We start from the raw sequence: 14,436 nt of genomic DNA on the forward strand, positions 1-14,436 counted from the left end.
ACGGTGGACAGTGAGTGCCCTCTGCTGGACACATAGGGGAACGAGCGAAAGCGAAATGCATTTAAAAGTGAGTGAAGTTGAACATTTTGGCCCATTGAAGGACCCGTAGAGTCGTGTTATACTTCGATTATTCATTTTTAAATTGCCATATTGAGCTTAAGTGCCTATTTGAGACGGCCTTATTTGTATTACATTTTTGAAAACAGCCTTATTTAATTTATTTTTGTTTTTAAAATATATTAAAATCTTAAATATATTTTAAAATATTAAAAATATTTGTTTTACATTTTTGAAGACAGCTTTATTTTATTTAACTGTATTGCTGTTTGTTTTACATTTTTGAAGACAGCTTTATTTTATTTATTTCACTGTATTGCTGTATTTTTTTTTTGTTACATTTTTGAAGACAGCTTTATTTTATTTATTTCACTGCATTGCTGTATTTGCTTGACATTTTACACCTATCCTCACTGGTTTGCGGATGTGCTTGACCTTTACTTTTGGATTTCGTTTATGAAGCACAGTTCACCAATAAAGAAATGGATTTCAACTCTTCTTACTGTATTCACTTGATCAGTCATGCACTACATTTTTTTTTTATATCCTAGAACTCAAATTCTTTATCAGGAGGCCTTGAGCAGATATGACATTAAAATGCGATTAATTCGATTAATTAATTGCAAAATTTAATTGATCATTTTTTTAATAGACTGACAGCACTAATTTGAACATTTCAAGTCCAGATATTAAAATGCATTTGTGTGTAGAGGACCGCACCGTCCACTGCCGAGAAGACGACGAGAGAAAAGAGGCCAAGCAGTTTATCAAAAAGCAGTTTATTGTTCTTTCTTCACTTTAAAAAAAATCTTGAGAAGATTCCTCACATTCCTGAGAACACAAGTCGATCACAGTAGACGTGTGACTATTGGTTGATCAAGTCATTTGATTCTGCTCTGATTCAAGACTTTGGGAGACGTTTGTCTTCCTGAGAAAATTCAACATTTCAAACATTTGTGGTGGAGTGACGGAAACGGAAACGATGGAAGACTGAAATCGTGTCTTAGTTTTGAGAAGTAAAACAGTCAGTAGTTCAGCATTTCGGCAACAAGATATCAGTCGGAGTTCACCTAAGAGTAGCTATTTTAAAACGCTATAATGCTCCACCTCTTGAACTATAACTGTTGAATTCAAAATAAAACATTTGAGGACACATTAACTTGATTTAGATTTTTTCAATTTCCCAAAACCTGAAGTCAATTCGAGGCCCTTCTAACTAAAAGTAAGACTACACCTGGTACTTCAGAGCGACACCGAACCTGCCCTTAAACACTTCAGATTCAAGTCTGTACACGTCAGAATTGAAATTCTATCACCCACAGCACCTAAGCTTACAAACATTAAAATACCTTCTATAAAAAGTTAATTTCCTTTTGTTTTATTGGAACAAGAAGCTAAATTATTGAGGTTAGAATTTTAAATACATATATAGAGGGGTGTATTAAATTATCTATACACATGTGGGGCTCGCTAGTGAAGTATTAAAAATAGAACCGCTTGATTTTTAGGAAGAGCGAGAAAATGTCGGTGAGTTTTGGATGGAACACTTTGAGTAAGACACAAGTCAATACAAAAATAATGAGGATGGCAGAGCTCTGGTCAGGATCACCACACCCGATTAAAGTCACGGCTAAGTGTTTTCTCCTCAAAGCAGAGATTGTCTTGAATTCTATTTGAGGCGGAAATAAATAAAGTTGCTCGACCTCTGACGTGATTTTTGTTTTTTAGCTTGAGCGACTGTTTTCTCTTCCTGTTTGAAACTGTGTCTGTCTTGACCACAATTGTTGCTCAAGAGTCTTTTGTTTGCCACTTCTCCCCTTCCTCGTTGCTCTAGCGCCTATTCTACACTTGTGGACCAAGCGGCCTTAACATTATAACCACCTGCTCGATGTGTCTCTGTCAGGCCACTGCACCGGTGAGAAGACGTGGGCCGTCACAGTGGAGCGCCAATCGTGATGCAACTCCAAGGAGAAACTCTTCCGTCTGGTTTTCCATGGGAGAGCTAGCGTCTAGGACCAGGAAAGCCATGCAAGAGGGGCAGTTTCCACCCGACAGGTGCTCACAATGTTGCTGCTAACCGTCCAAACCCTGACTATTGTCCTTAGCTTAACTATCAACCATAACTTAGAGAACACAAAAGTTTATATTGGCGCTACTCAGCAAGCAGCTCTTCAGTTTTTATGGACTCGAGTGCAGTGCCAGAGTTGGACAAGTCGGAGCCTTCGTCTTTGGAAACATCCTCGCGCTGTGACGCGGCGCCCGCGCTGCCCTGCAGTCCCGAAAACCCCCCCTGGGTGAAGCAGAGGTGCTTGATGACCTCATTGGGGCTGGAGAAGGTGGTGGCACAGATGTTGCACTTGTACGGCTTGGACGAGGCCATGAACATCACCTCCATCTGGCTGCTGTCGTCGCCCGCCGCGCATAGCTCCATGCTCTGCCGGTCCACCATGGTGTAGGCGTCGGCGCCCTGGTTCAGACACACGTGTCGCGCCGCCTGGTTGGCGCGGCAGAAGCTCTTCCCGCAGGCGCTGCACTTGAAGGGTTTGCCTGTGTGGATGTAGGTGTGCTCGCGCCAGTGGCTCCTCTGGATGAACTTGCGGCCGCAGATGTCGCACTCGTACTTCCGCCGCTTGGCCTCACGGTCCAGGTCGGCGCTCTCCAGGTTGTCGATGTCCGCGATGTCCGAGGGGGGCGGCGTGTCGGCCTGCGAGTTGGCCCTGCCTGCGCCCCAGTTGGAGGCCTGCAGGTCAGCGTGCGGGGAGGTGGTGCCTGAAGCGGGCGTTTTCTCGCTGTCGCTGATGATCTCCAGAGCCGAGGCGGGAGCGGACGCCTTGGCGGCCTTGAGGATCCCCTCCACCTCGGACAGGTCACGGGCCACGACCGGGGACAGCGCGCTGCTGGTGTCCAGCGCGGCCTGCTGCGTGTGCTGGAGAAGGTGCTCTCTCAGTAGGCTCCTCTGCGTGAACCGGCTCCGGCACAGGTGGCAGGAGTAGTGCTTCCTGAAGGAGGAGGTTCTCTTCATGATGCTGGGCTTCACGTGGAGGATGGCGTTGGCAGCCGCTCCGTCCGCACCGGCGAGGTCCGCCGCCCCGTCCTCACTCGTCAGGCCGCTGGTCGACGCGTCGCCATTTGGAGGCGAGGCAGCTGCTTTGGACTGTGAGGTGGCGGGCGAGGATGGGCGCTGGCCGTCCACCGCCAGTTGCTCCATGTCCACCGGTGAGGACAGCTGGGAGGCCAGGCGCGCGGACATGGCCACCTGCTGGTCGGAGATTTGGATGCCGTAGAGGGAGGTGGAGAGGTTGACGCTCTGGTCAGGGTGTGCGTAGAGGGTCTGGCTGGCCTCCTGCAGCAGCGGGTAGGCGTGGAGGAAGCGCACCCCCTGCTCCAGTCGTGCAGGGTCTATCAGCTGAGGGGCCAGTTTGCCCGTGTACATCAGGTTGAGGAGGTAGCTGAAGATATCCGGCTGGATGTCTGCTGCCTTCAGACGCACACAGTCGCTAGAAAAAAAAAGAAACGGAAATGATTTTCCTTACAGAACCACAAGGGGGCACTCTTTTACTTTAGCATCACATTACAGCATGAGGTCTATATTGTAAGTTGTTGAAGAATATAATTAAAATACATAGTACATATACTATTGAAGAATTTATTTGCAAAAGCAAGTGAATACTGCAAAAAGGTTTTAGCAATTTTCAGTCATGAAAACGTTTTATTACATATAAGTTTTCTGACCTTCTGCGTTGCTTTAATTTTATATTAAAAAGTAGAATAAATAAAAATAAAACAAATATTAACGACTGAAAATCAGCTTTTTGTGGCCAATAGTCCCAGTTCAAGTGTGGCCCTTCTGCAAGTGTAAAAGCATGAGCAGTGCACAGGGGTTGAACTGTAGGGGGCAGCCAAGTCCCATAAATAGCGGCTTTCAAGGCACAATGGCGAATTCACATTCCCAAATGACTTAAAGAAGTAAACACAATCGCTCATCCGGAAAACAGAAGTGACCGCTGACTCTCAGGTCAGCGATTTCCAGGCGAATACTCGAAAGAGACGGGTCACCTGTCTTGGTGGATGAAGAGCATCCTGAAGTAGTTGGAGAAGGCGGCCAGGACGGCCTTGTGGGCTTTGAAGAAGACGTCCCCGATGGCCACGGTGCAGTCGCACAGGAAGCCAAACTCCCTCTGAGAGTTCAGCTGCTGCAGCAGGATAAGACCATGGTTGGCCAGCTCCATTCTTCGACCTGCGCGCGCACACACACACACACACACACACACACGCAGAGAAGAAGAAACGCTCAGTTTCCTGTCTGGAAGGAGACCAGAGTTTATTTTGACCACAAAGAGTCGAGCTGACGCGCGCTAATCGAGCCCAACACTGAGGAAGCTGTTCCTGTAGAACGCGCTTCTGTTCGCCCCTCGGCTCGCCACACTTCTCTGTTCCTCACCTTCATTATCATCGCCGACTCTTTCAAGCCAAAAACAAGGTGACAAAAACGCGAGATCTCCTCGGTGCTAAATAATGATCAACACAAGACAATACCAGAAGACTGGTGCTCAAAGTCACAACACAAAGTCTGGCTTCTTACGGAGCTCTGCCCAGAAACATCAGTGAACAGTGCAAAACGCCTGGTGCAGGTCTACATTGTTTAAATTGTCAGCGGGAGCGAGTGGGTTTGCAAGTTCTCACTCAAATGTTCCTGCAGGCCACGCGTGTGTAAACTCGCAGGTCTGCTCAAACTGTTTAAAACTCTTTACACCTTCTCCTCTGAAGTCATTTGCTTGACTGGTAAAAAATGTAAAAAAAATTTCTTCCTGTCATCAGTACCCTGCACTGTCAACAGTGGCAGTCATGGAGCAACATTTTTTTTTAATGGTTTTGAATGATCAAGAGTCGTGTTGATGGCTGCGAGTGAAAAACCACGCAACAAGTTTGCAGCAGGAGTCTCCCCTATTCATTCAGTGTAAAATGAGGTGGCCATTTTGAAAACTTTAACTTGGCATAAATTAGAAATCACAAATATTGAAATGTTTATTTTGAAGCAAAGCTGCGATTTGATTACTGAAGGAAAACAAAATGTGCATTAGGGTCCCATTAAATGAAATAAAAGCTATTTATATTGACTCAAAATGCAACCGTTCTCACCAACATTAAGGGACAACTGAAAGAAGAGTCAGCCATTTTCCTTATGATTCATCATGTTATAAATTATAATGCTTCACTTTGTAAATGAATTGCAATAAATATTTATTGCAAAACAGGCCTCTATCTGTGTGGATAAGTAAGAGAGAACAGGATGCATTAAAGCTGCAGCAGTTCCGGTCCAATAGTCAGGCAGAGCTCTCTCGGACTCTCCGGGGAGATCCCTCCATGCGCATCCTGCTGACCGATGACATGCCTGTTGTCGATCTCAAAGGTCAGTAAAGGACTAACAGTGCTCCGGGACATCACATGACCCGCGCTCTGGGTGTCGACGCGCATTCCTGAGGCAGAACTGGTTCTACCCCCATCCAGCTGGGAGTGGAAAGAGCCTGTGGGCAGTGGAGAGCTGCAACACTTTCTCCTCACACTGTGATGGAGATGGATGCTCCGCACTTCATTTCACCTCAAAACAAGCAGAAATCTGAATGGAGTCACGCGCCGCCTGCTGGGTGAGACACACGTGTTTCATCAGAGGGGTCGCAGGTCAGGGACGCAGGCTCTGCAGCGCCGCGGGGAGCGGGGACGTCGGACTCAGTCGACGGTGAAACGCCAACAGAATTTTGTCACACGCTATTAGACGCTGCTTTAGCGGTCCTTTAGGGGGATTTAGCTTAAAGGTTACGGCTGAGTCGATCACTCAATGGACTCGTAAGAGACGATTTAATGAGCTGCCACACTTAAAATACAATGAAAAATGTGCTTAAAAACTGGATGGTTGCTGTGTCGAACATCAAGACAGAAAAATTTGCTGCACAGAAATGTTATTGTGAAACCATGTAGAAACTGTGGACCTTCGGAGGATGGAGTCATGTGACCTGGGGGCCACATGAGGTCCTTTCACTGCGTTCATCTGGCCATCGTGTGACTAACGTTAAATTAGAACACGAAAAATCCCTCGATTTTACCGTCGTCGTTCAACATCGACTCTGTTTTCGGGCTCATTTTCAAATGTTTTTATTTCCCTTTAAGCTCCACAATGATCATGCCAGTTATTGATAATGGAAGAGTTTTAACAGAGACAATCTCACATATCAACTCAAGGTAGAAAAACACACGTAGTTCACCTTTTTGCGAGAGGCCTTAAATACCTTCACTTTCTTTCTGAGTCTCTGACAGACGCCACAGCTCCTCACCAGGTCTCTGGAGGAGAAACTCTGGTGTTGGTATTCAGCAGCCAGTTGTGAAGGGAGGGGCCTGAAGTTGAGGCGAGTCTCATCATCAGACTGGTCACACAACCATGTCTTTTACTCCCCATTAAAATCCACGTTCATTATGACTTTTACTCCATTTACTTACACGTTATTGTGTCTTCATTGAGACAGTTGGGCTGACTCCAAACAATAGGGGCAAATAATTGGGTCATTTCAGAATTGACATCTCAGCTGTAAAATGTCAGTTCATCCAAGTGCAGCATACAAAAGCATGTGCTAATTCAATAAACCATGGAGAGAACATCTCAACTAAGTGATAGGAACAATTTCATACCGAGTATTTGTTCCTTTAAATGACCCCCTACCCCACCGGAATTTCTCTGACAACCACATTTATTCACAGAATGAAACACGTTATTTTATTCAAAGTGACTCCATGCGATTGTGGACATGACTTGGACTATTTTAAACATCATGTCTGTGTCCTACAATAAATGTGCAGCCCTTCTCCAAACACGGTGCACATGGTGGACGATGAAAACACTTTGCTAAGGTCACTTGCTTTGACAAGTCCTCGCTTCCAAACCCCACATGTTGATGGCGTTGGAGTGGCACTCCACCTCTTTGGACTTATTGACTTAAGCAGGTTTGTCCACTTCAGATCCCTGAGCAAACACTTCATTTGCAACCTTGTTACATTTGTGTATATCGCACACAGAAGTACACAAGTTATCAATTCGACACCTCCATTTGAGTCTATATTGGCAGCATGTTATTATCTGGAGTCTACAGTTTGGGTCTGATTTTTTTTTTTTTTTTTTTTTTTGCAGCCATCTGCCCGAGCGTCCAACTGACGGGGGGCAGATGGTCGCTCACCCAGAGTCCGTCCCTCGCCGTTACAGGGAGGCTTCTCTCACGGCCCAGTGATGCTCATTATTATTAGGGTTACATGCTGGACCTCACTCTCTAGACGTCTCTGGACCTTTGTCCATTCATCTGCATTGTTCCGGCCATCTTCAAAAGCTGCCATGATTTCTTATTAGAACTGAACATTCTGTGATCATTTCGCCTTAAAGAACCTGGTGACCTACACTTACACAGCAAGTGCCATAACCCAGGTTTCTACTGTTATCTATATCACAATATCTGACGACTTTATTGCTTTCAAAACCGTGATCACACCGTAGAGTATAAACTAAGATTTGAAACTTGTTCCTCAGTAACTGAGCATGAAACGACACACCAGCTGTAGCGGCAGCCTTTGATACTAACAGGCAGATTCGTCATGCCTCAACCTCAAGTGAAGCGACGGCGTTGGAGCCGTTACATAATGGCAGACAGTTAGTTTGTGTTCGGCAGATTCAATAGTTCGCCCCGAGGCGCGAGCTTTCGTCATCACGCCTCCATTCATTGAATAAACCAGTGTTTCATATTTGAAACGCTTGAGTTTCTTAAAAACAAAAGCGGCCAGTGACTGATCGGGGTTAAGTTAGCGCAGCGATAATCAATAATAAAGTTGTTTTCATCGACGTAGCACCGCCCCCCTCTGTGATGTAGACACGTGGAACAGCCACTTCCGCGCTGCGAATTTCTCTTATTTCCCAAATCCACCATTCGAACTCCACATGCGGGAATCGCGGGATGGATCTCTACACGCGCAATGGTGGGCAGAAGTTCCGCGGACACGCCGAGTTGTACACGCGGTTGCTGCGCGTCAGTCGTCCCCGCCGCGGTAGGCAAATCGAGCGCGCTCGGACGTGTAGTCCTGCCACCGCCTCGGGACTCTCGGTTGCAAAAACGGACACGCGAGCACGCGGCTGCGCGCGACCACGCCATACACACACACACACACACTGAGGCGAGCGGCGACGCGCAGGGGGGATGGGGCTGGTCACCAGTGCGTTTCTTTTCAACTTCCTCCGTCATCATCTCGCTCAAACACGCGCACGGCAGATATAACGGCAAACGAACGTGTTCATAAACAACCGTACCTGGTGGCTGTGGGGCGTCGGTGGAGTCTGCGGGGCCGCCGTTGTTGTTGTTTGTCACCGGGGACTGGAGCGTCCGCTCTGAGCTCGCGGCAGCGTCTACTGCTCCTCAGCAGTCGTTGGCGGCGGAGAGGGTCGTCGGTGTTTTCCGGTTAGGGGTTTTACGTTACGATCACATGACTTAGAAGACGAAGGAGGAAAAAAAAAAAGCCGTTGCAGAAGCCGTTGAGAAGGGGCTGGTTTAGTTCCCAGCGCTGTTGGTAACTTAACCGCCGTGAGATCAACAGTCGGTGAGTTTAGGAGAGACGTGGAGACTTTAGTCGCGCCGTGACATAAACAACACGTTTGGTCCCGTTTGTCACCCGATCGATGGCGATGATTCGCCATCACCCCCCGCCGAAACTCAGCAGACACGTTGCGTTTAGATGTGTTTATTTCCCCTCAACAAGTCTAGTGTTATTCTAATTAAGCGCGTATATTTAAATGACACTTTAACGCCTTTTTTTGTTATTTGAAGCAACTTCACTGCATAAAGCCGAGCAAGTTTTACTCATTTATATTTTACATTATATATATTTTTGTGCAAATGTAAATTTGATAGTTTAATAGCGATGTGCTTTAATTTTAAGTTTAAGATTAATTGCATACAGTACAGTATTTATTTTTTATTTTAATTATTTATTTTCATTTTTTTTAGCAGAACCATGAGAGAAACTGAAACATATCTACATGCTATAGTAACAAGGATCAATAGAAGTTAATTCAACTGGCCCACTTGCTATGCAAATAATATGCAGCTCAAAATATAAATATCCCAAACATGATGAGGCCAATTATTGCATGTCACATGTTTGTCCAGCAGCAACTTGAGCTAGTTGTACTCTACTCCAAGTCTGTGACTGTTGACACTGCTCTTGAATTTCTGCTGAATTTCTAAGAGTACTATCTGTCGATCGATACATATTTTGGCAGCACATGATAGGAGAATAGAGTTTTGCATTTTGGCTCAGCTCTTTTTTCACGACACATGCTACAGTAGTGTCTCCGCTCCCGTGTTTTTCTGGATCCTTGTCCTTCGCTAGCATACCAGAAATCATGTCACAACCGCTACAGTTATTTTAACATCAATGCGTTTGACTCATTCATGTTTTAGCCAAACACAAATCGGACCTCATGCTGATGATGGTGAGCCCAAACTATTGATCTGTATTCATGATCAGAACTCCCACTGGGGCGAGGACCCGGAGCGTTTACAGACAACAGACTGAGACTTGAAGCCAGCATGACTGCGGAGCCACTGACAGACAAATCTGTTGGTGTAAGGCAACACTAGATGGTAATTTCAGCAGAACAAAGGTGTATTTGCTTTTCTAAAAGACTCACAGCATGAGTTAGAGAAGCCGATAACACATGGCTGCCTCGCAGTGCTTTCAAAGTTGGGAAACTGAATTTATATCTCTGTCTTTTCACAAAAACACCTTTAAAAAGATACAGATTGGACTTTCACATGACTGCCGTGCTACTGAACTCCATTTAATTGATTTTTCCCTGCAATGTTTTTTTTCTTTTTAAACTATTAGCACAAATAGATTACAATTTCTCACGCAGCTTTAAACATGCAAATATATACAATACTATATATATGAAGGTGACAGGAATAAACCACAGACTACTGACTAACTATTCGATAGAGGTCTATAACACCAATCCAAAAATACACAATCGGACTCTTCTCGTGAATAAAAGAGTATCTGCAGCGATCTAGAATGCAATAAGAGAGTTAATTCTTCAGATATAATGTGGAGCTGTTTTCAGTTACAGTCACCATCTGTTGTGATTTATGGTTAATGATGCTTCACCCACACTTTGCAGCAAATGGCGACATTATTTTCCTTCTATCAGAGGCTGCTGGTGTCCAGACGCTGTGGAGCTTGAATCGTGAAGCCGGTTTCCAGCGATATTTGCGCACAAAATGAGGTTTCTCGTGGGTAGAATTAAAGAGCGAGACGACTCCATAAGCCGCCTGCATGTGGTGGGCCGGAACACCTGTTTAAACAGGGGCTTTAACGTTAACTGCCGCCCTGCCCCCGCGCGACTTGTTTTGAAACCGGAGTGGTGAGTCATTCCAGTCTCGGTGCAGAAAAACAGATCCGGCCTGGCTGGAGCCCGGCGGGGGGAAGGGCGGGCGGGCGGGCGGTCGGCGGGGGTTGAGCACCGGAGGTGGACGCAGCTGGACTCCCACTCTCAAGGACCCCACATCCTGACAACGGCCCGCCGGGTCTCCATAGTGACCGGAGCTGACCGGATCGGGGGGGGGGCACACCCGAATCAATGCTCGGACATTGACGTGACTCAGAAACGTGCAGCTTCTTCACGATTTCTGACACGCTTTTGGTTGAACTGTGAAAAGAAACCAAGCGAGTCATCTCGCCTGACAACAACTGAAGGACAGCGTAGGAGAAAACAAGTCAGGTGGTGATGACATATACGCCATAAAAGATCAAAAACGTTAATAACTTTACCAGAAAGAAAACAACCGCAGCCCTCTCTTCGTTTCCCGCCAAAAAAGCCCTGAGGGGCGTTCGAAATCTGCCGTTTCCTGATCAGCGTCGCCATGACAACGGTTGCTACCGACAACAAAGGATGCGAGATGACGTCGCTCCTACTGGACCACGGGGTTCGATCCAGCGTAAAAACGTCGCAGTAGCGCAGTTTGAAATAGCGTTGTGCTCGCTTTTCCATAGAGCAAGTCAAAGAAAAGAGAGTAAAGGGGGAAGTCTTTTTTAAACGGACCGATATTAACGCGACCACAAGATGGCAGCACTCGTCTCTGTATAAATAGTTTTTCTTCCATTTTCACATTTTGAAATAACTAACCGATTCGTCGCCAGGATTTACACTATTAACATTTATAATATTTACAACATAACCGCAAAAGTTTTATTTTTAATCCAGCGACGGCAATGTATAAATAAAGTTTTGTTTTGAATCTCCGCCATTGCGGCAATAATGGCGGCTGACGCTTCTCCACCCGGAGCGGCCCCTTCTCTGTCTGCGAAGGTGGTCAGGTACGATGGCAGCAGCAGGTTCGACTGTAGGAAGCTGGAGGACAATGCGAAGATCCCGCTGGTCTCTTGAGCGGGGTGATTCGGCGTGAGGCGTCCTCGCCTGGTGCCCACTTTAGCGTTAGCATGTAGCTACAAGGCGCGTGCTCCGATGGGGGCACAGCAGTAATGTTGTTAGTGTCATGAGTTCCAGGGTTCCAGATACAGAGCGTACATACTGTCGGTGAAGCGAGGCATGTCTTACGCCTCCACTGTGAGCTGTCTGGCTACAGAAGCTGCTTGTTATTACTGTATCAATGAGCTCATGCGTCTCTGCAGGTCTTTTGCCTATTTGACCGTGAAGGATCGGCTGCCGACCATCCTCACAAAAGTCATTGACACGATCCACCGCAATAAAAACAAGTTCTTCGAAGAGCACGGAGAGGTCAGTGTCGACGGTGGTTTATCTCGCTAAACCTGACACTAACAGTAGTGTCCTTCTCTCTCAGGAAGGCATTCAAGCTGAGAAGCAGACCATTTCTCTCCTGTCTAAACTCAGAAACGAGTTGCAAACAGACAAGCCAATGGTTGACCTGAGCGACGGCCATGGAGACCGGGACGCCTGGAATCAGTACCGACAGAGGCAGCAGGCGCTTCAGGGCTCGGAGGCTGTGAGCTGGTTCAAGTCTCCCTGGCTGTACGTGGAGTGCTACATGTATCGGAGAATACAGGAGGCAGTTTGGCTCAAGTAAGTCCATGGTGTTGTCCACTATCAGACCAAAAACCCCTCCTAATCTTTCTGAAACACTTTGAAGTCATGCCTGATTTCATTACGCAAGAATTTCATTTCATCTTATGAATCATTCCAAGGATTGTGTGACCTTGAACATGACTTGATTATCAAAGCCTGGTTGTGGAACAGATGCGTAGAAGTGAAGCTGCTTCTTTGTTTCATTTTAAGGGAGGGATGACGTGTGGCTGAAGGTCAGCATTGCATAGCATTTGACTTTCCTTTCTCAGTTTGAGGTGTGGTGCAGTGGCAGTCAGATGAGTGCCTCAGTGGAGTCACACTCTACAGTTCTCAGTCGTGTCGTGGCATTTATCATGTGCCTCCACGTTCATGTCTGTGTCTAAACTTTCATCTCTTCCGTTCTCAATTGGGGATGGCGAAACTCTTCTTTTCCTCATGTATTAAAGTCCTCCCATCTGTGACTACGACGTCTTCAATGAGGGGAAAACCCGGAGCTTTTTCGAGTCCCAGCAGGCTATGATGGCTCTGTGTTTGCACTTTGAGAGCATCAACAAGAACGTTGAAGAACTGTCTGATAACCACCTGCAGGAACATTTCTACACGCTACTGAAGGTGAGTAGCTTTTTGTTTAAGTGGCATTTAATATTTTTGCTCAGGAAACACTGTGGTACAAATGTATCTGTTTTATTGAAGTTATTTCATTCCCAAATTCAAGAACCTTCAGTGTTTGATTGTGTTTTATCCCTTTAACCACTCCAGGTCTCTCTGTGGGGAAACAAGTGTGATCTGTCCATCTCAGCGGGGATGGAAAATTCCCAGAAGACCAGTCCTGTGGAGTCGCTCCTCAGTTTGGAACCTTTCATCCTGGTGGATGACTCCAGCATGGTGTGGTCCACGCTGGCCTCTGCGCGGGCCTCTGTGCGATCTGGACAGTCTGTCAGGGTGGACTTGGTTCTGGATAACGCCGGCTTTGAGCTGGTGACGGACTTGGTCCTGGCTGATTTCCTGGTGGCATCAGGTCTCGCCACTGAGGTCCGTTTCCACGGGAAATCCATGCCGTGGTTTGTCTCTGACGTGACGGCTCGTGACTTTCAGTGGACCATCAAGCAAACCATGGCGGCAAATCACAAGTGGATGTCGAAGAGCGGCGCCCGGTGGCAGAACTATTTGCGGGATGGCGTCTGGTCCTACCATGACCATCCTTTCTGGACTTTGCCTCATGAGTTCTGTGACATGGAGGCTGACGCTGCTGACCTGTACGGGGCGCTGCAGAGCAGTGACTTGGTGCTGTTTAAGGGGGATCTCAACTACAGGAAGCTGACCGGCGACCGAGAGTGGGAGCACACAGTTGAGTTTGAAACCGCTCTCAGGGGATTTGCACCCGCACCGCTATGCAGTTTGAGGACTCTCAAGGCTAATGTTCAGGTCGGTCTACAGCCTGGTCAAGCGGCAAAGTTAGGCTCTAAAGAACCCGACTGGATGACAAGCGGCAAGTATGCCGTCATTCAGTTCCACGGCCCGAAGGCCCCATCGACCCCCGTGGAATCTGCCACTGAGCAATAAGTCCTGCTTCACTTTCTTTACGCCATAACTCGAGTATTTGAGTACTGAAACCACCATACACTTAAATTTCAAAATGCACCTTTACACCACAGCATGGTCGTTTCCACCGTGGCCCCCTGTTGACAGCCCATTCTTACGAATGTTGCACTTCCTCATCTCAAACTTTTCTTGCCAATTGAAACTCCAGATCTGTTAAGCGCAGCAACTTTATCCACTGGGGTGGAAAAATGAGATTGCGTTTTACTTCGAATCGATTTCGCTGCACTGAACAAAGTCACTATGTTTACAGGCGGACAAAAGCCCCATTTGCAAGTGCAGAGCAGGAGATGAGTAAGAACTTGCGCTGTGTCCTCTGGAGCTGACAAAGAACTGTCATGCAGCAGGAGAGGAGCAGATCCATCTGGCTCGCCTGTGGTGGCCACTCAAATGGGTCACACACTGCCACCCCCCTCTCAGTAGGTCTCCCCGACTGGTGCTTTCTCATCTCAAGACAGTGGATGTTATTGCTCCCTGGCTGGTCAGTGTGGAGTTGCATGGATTCACCTGCTTGTTGTTTGCTTGCTGAAGGGAAGCACCGACCCACACATCATGGGCTTCAAGTGTCAAAGTAATAAAATGTTTCTGCAGTGGTGTGAAAACCAGAGTTGGTTAAGGTTTGGTTCTTTCTGTTTGAATTCTGTTTGAAT

General features: G+C 46.8%; 2 protein-coding genes across 4 annotated transcripts; one reads left to right on the top strand and one right to left on the bottom strand.

The window, feature by feature from the left end:
- Positions 1-826: 826 nt before the first annotated feature.
- On the bottom strand, positions 827-11,037 carry zbtb2b (zinc finger and BTB domain containing 2b). The gene is made up of 4 exons (XM_053880210.1): positions 10,915-11,037; positions 8,396-8,572; positions 4,114-4,294; positions 827-3,554 (listed from the first exon to the last, which is right to left on the bottom strand). The coding sequence occupies exons 3-4, from the start codon at positions 4,284-4,286 to the stop codon at positions 2,210-2,212; spliced, it is 1,518 nt and encodes a 505-aa protein (XP_053736185.1). The 5' UTR covers positions 4,287-4,294; positions 8,396-8,572; positions 10,915-11,037; the 3' UTR covers positions 827-2,209.
- armt1 (acidic residue methyltransferase 1) lies at positions 8,015-14,391 on the top strand. Of its 3 annotated transcripts, none has more exons than XM_053880214.1 (5): positions 8,015-8,067; positions 11,776-11,881; positions 11,946-12,184; positions 12,634-12,799; positions 12,947-14,391. In XM_053880214.1, exons 1-5 carry the CDS (start codon positions 8,030-8,032, stop codon positions 13,748-13,750), a joined length of 1,353 nt encoding a protein of 450 aa, XP_053736189.1. In that variant the 5' UTR covers positions 8,015-8,029; the 3' UTR covers positions 13,751-14,391. The 3 variants fall into 3 exon arrangements, with proteins under 3 accessions (XP_053736189.1, XP_053736188.1, XP_053736186.1); XM_053880213.1 differs by lacking the exon at positions 8,015-8,067 and adding an exon at positions 11,110-11,460; XM_053880211.1 differs by lacking the exon at positions 8,015-8,067 and having other exon boundaries at positions 11,467-11,881.
- The last annotated feature ends 45 nt before the right edge of the window (positions 14,392-14,436 follow it).

Source organism: Synchiropus splendidus, chromosome 12 (genome assembly GCF_027744825.2).
Source record: "Synchiropus splendidus isolate RoL2022-P1 chromosome 12, RoL_Sspl_1.0, whole genome shotgun sequence".
Classification (NCBI taxonomy): domain Eukaryota; kingdom Metazoa; phylum Chordata; class Actinopteri; order Syngnathiformes; family Callionymidae; genus Synchiropus; species Synchiropus splendidus.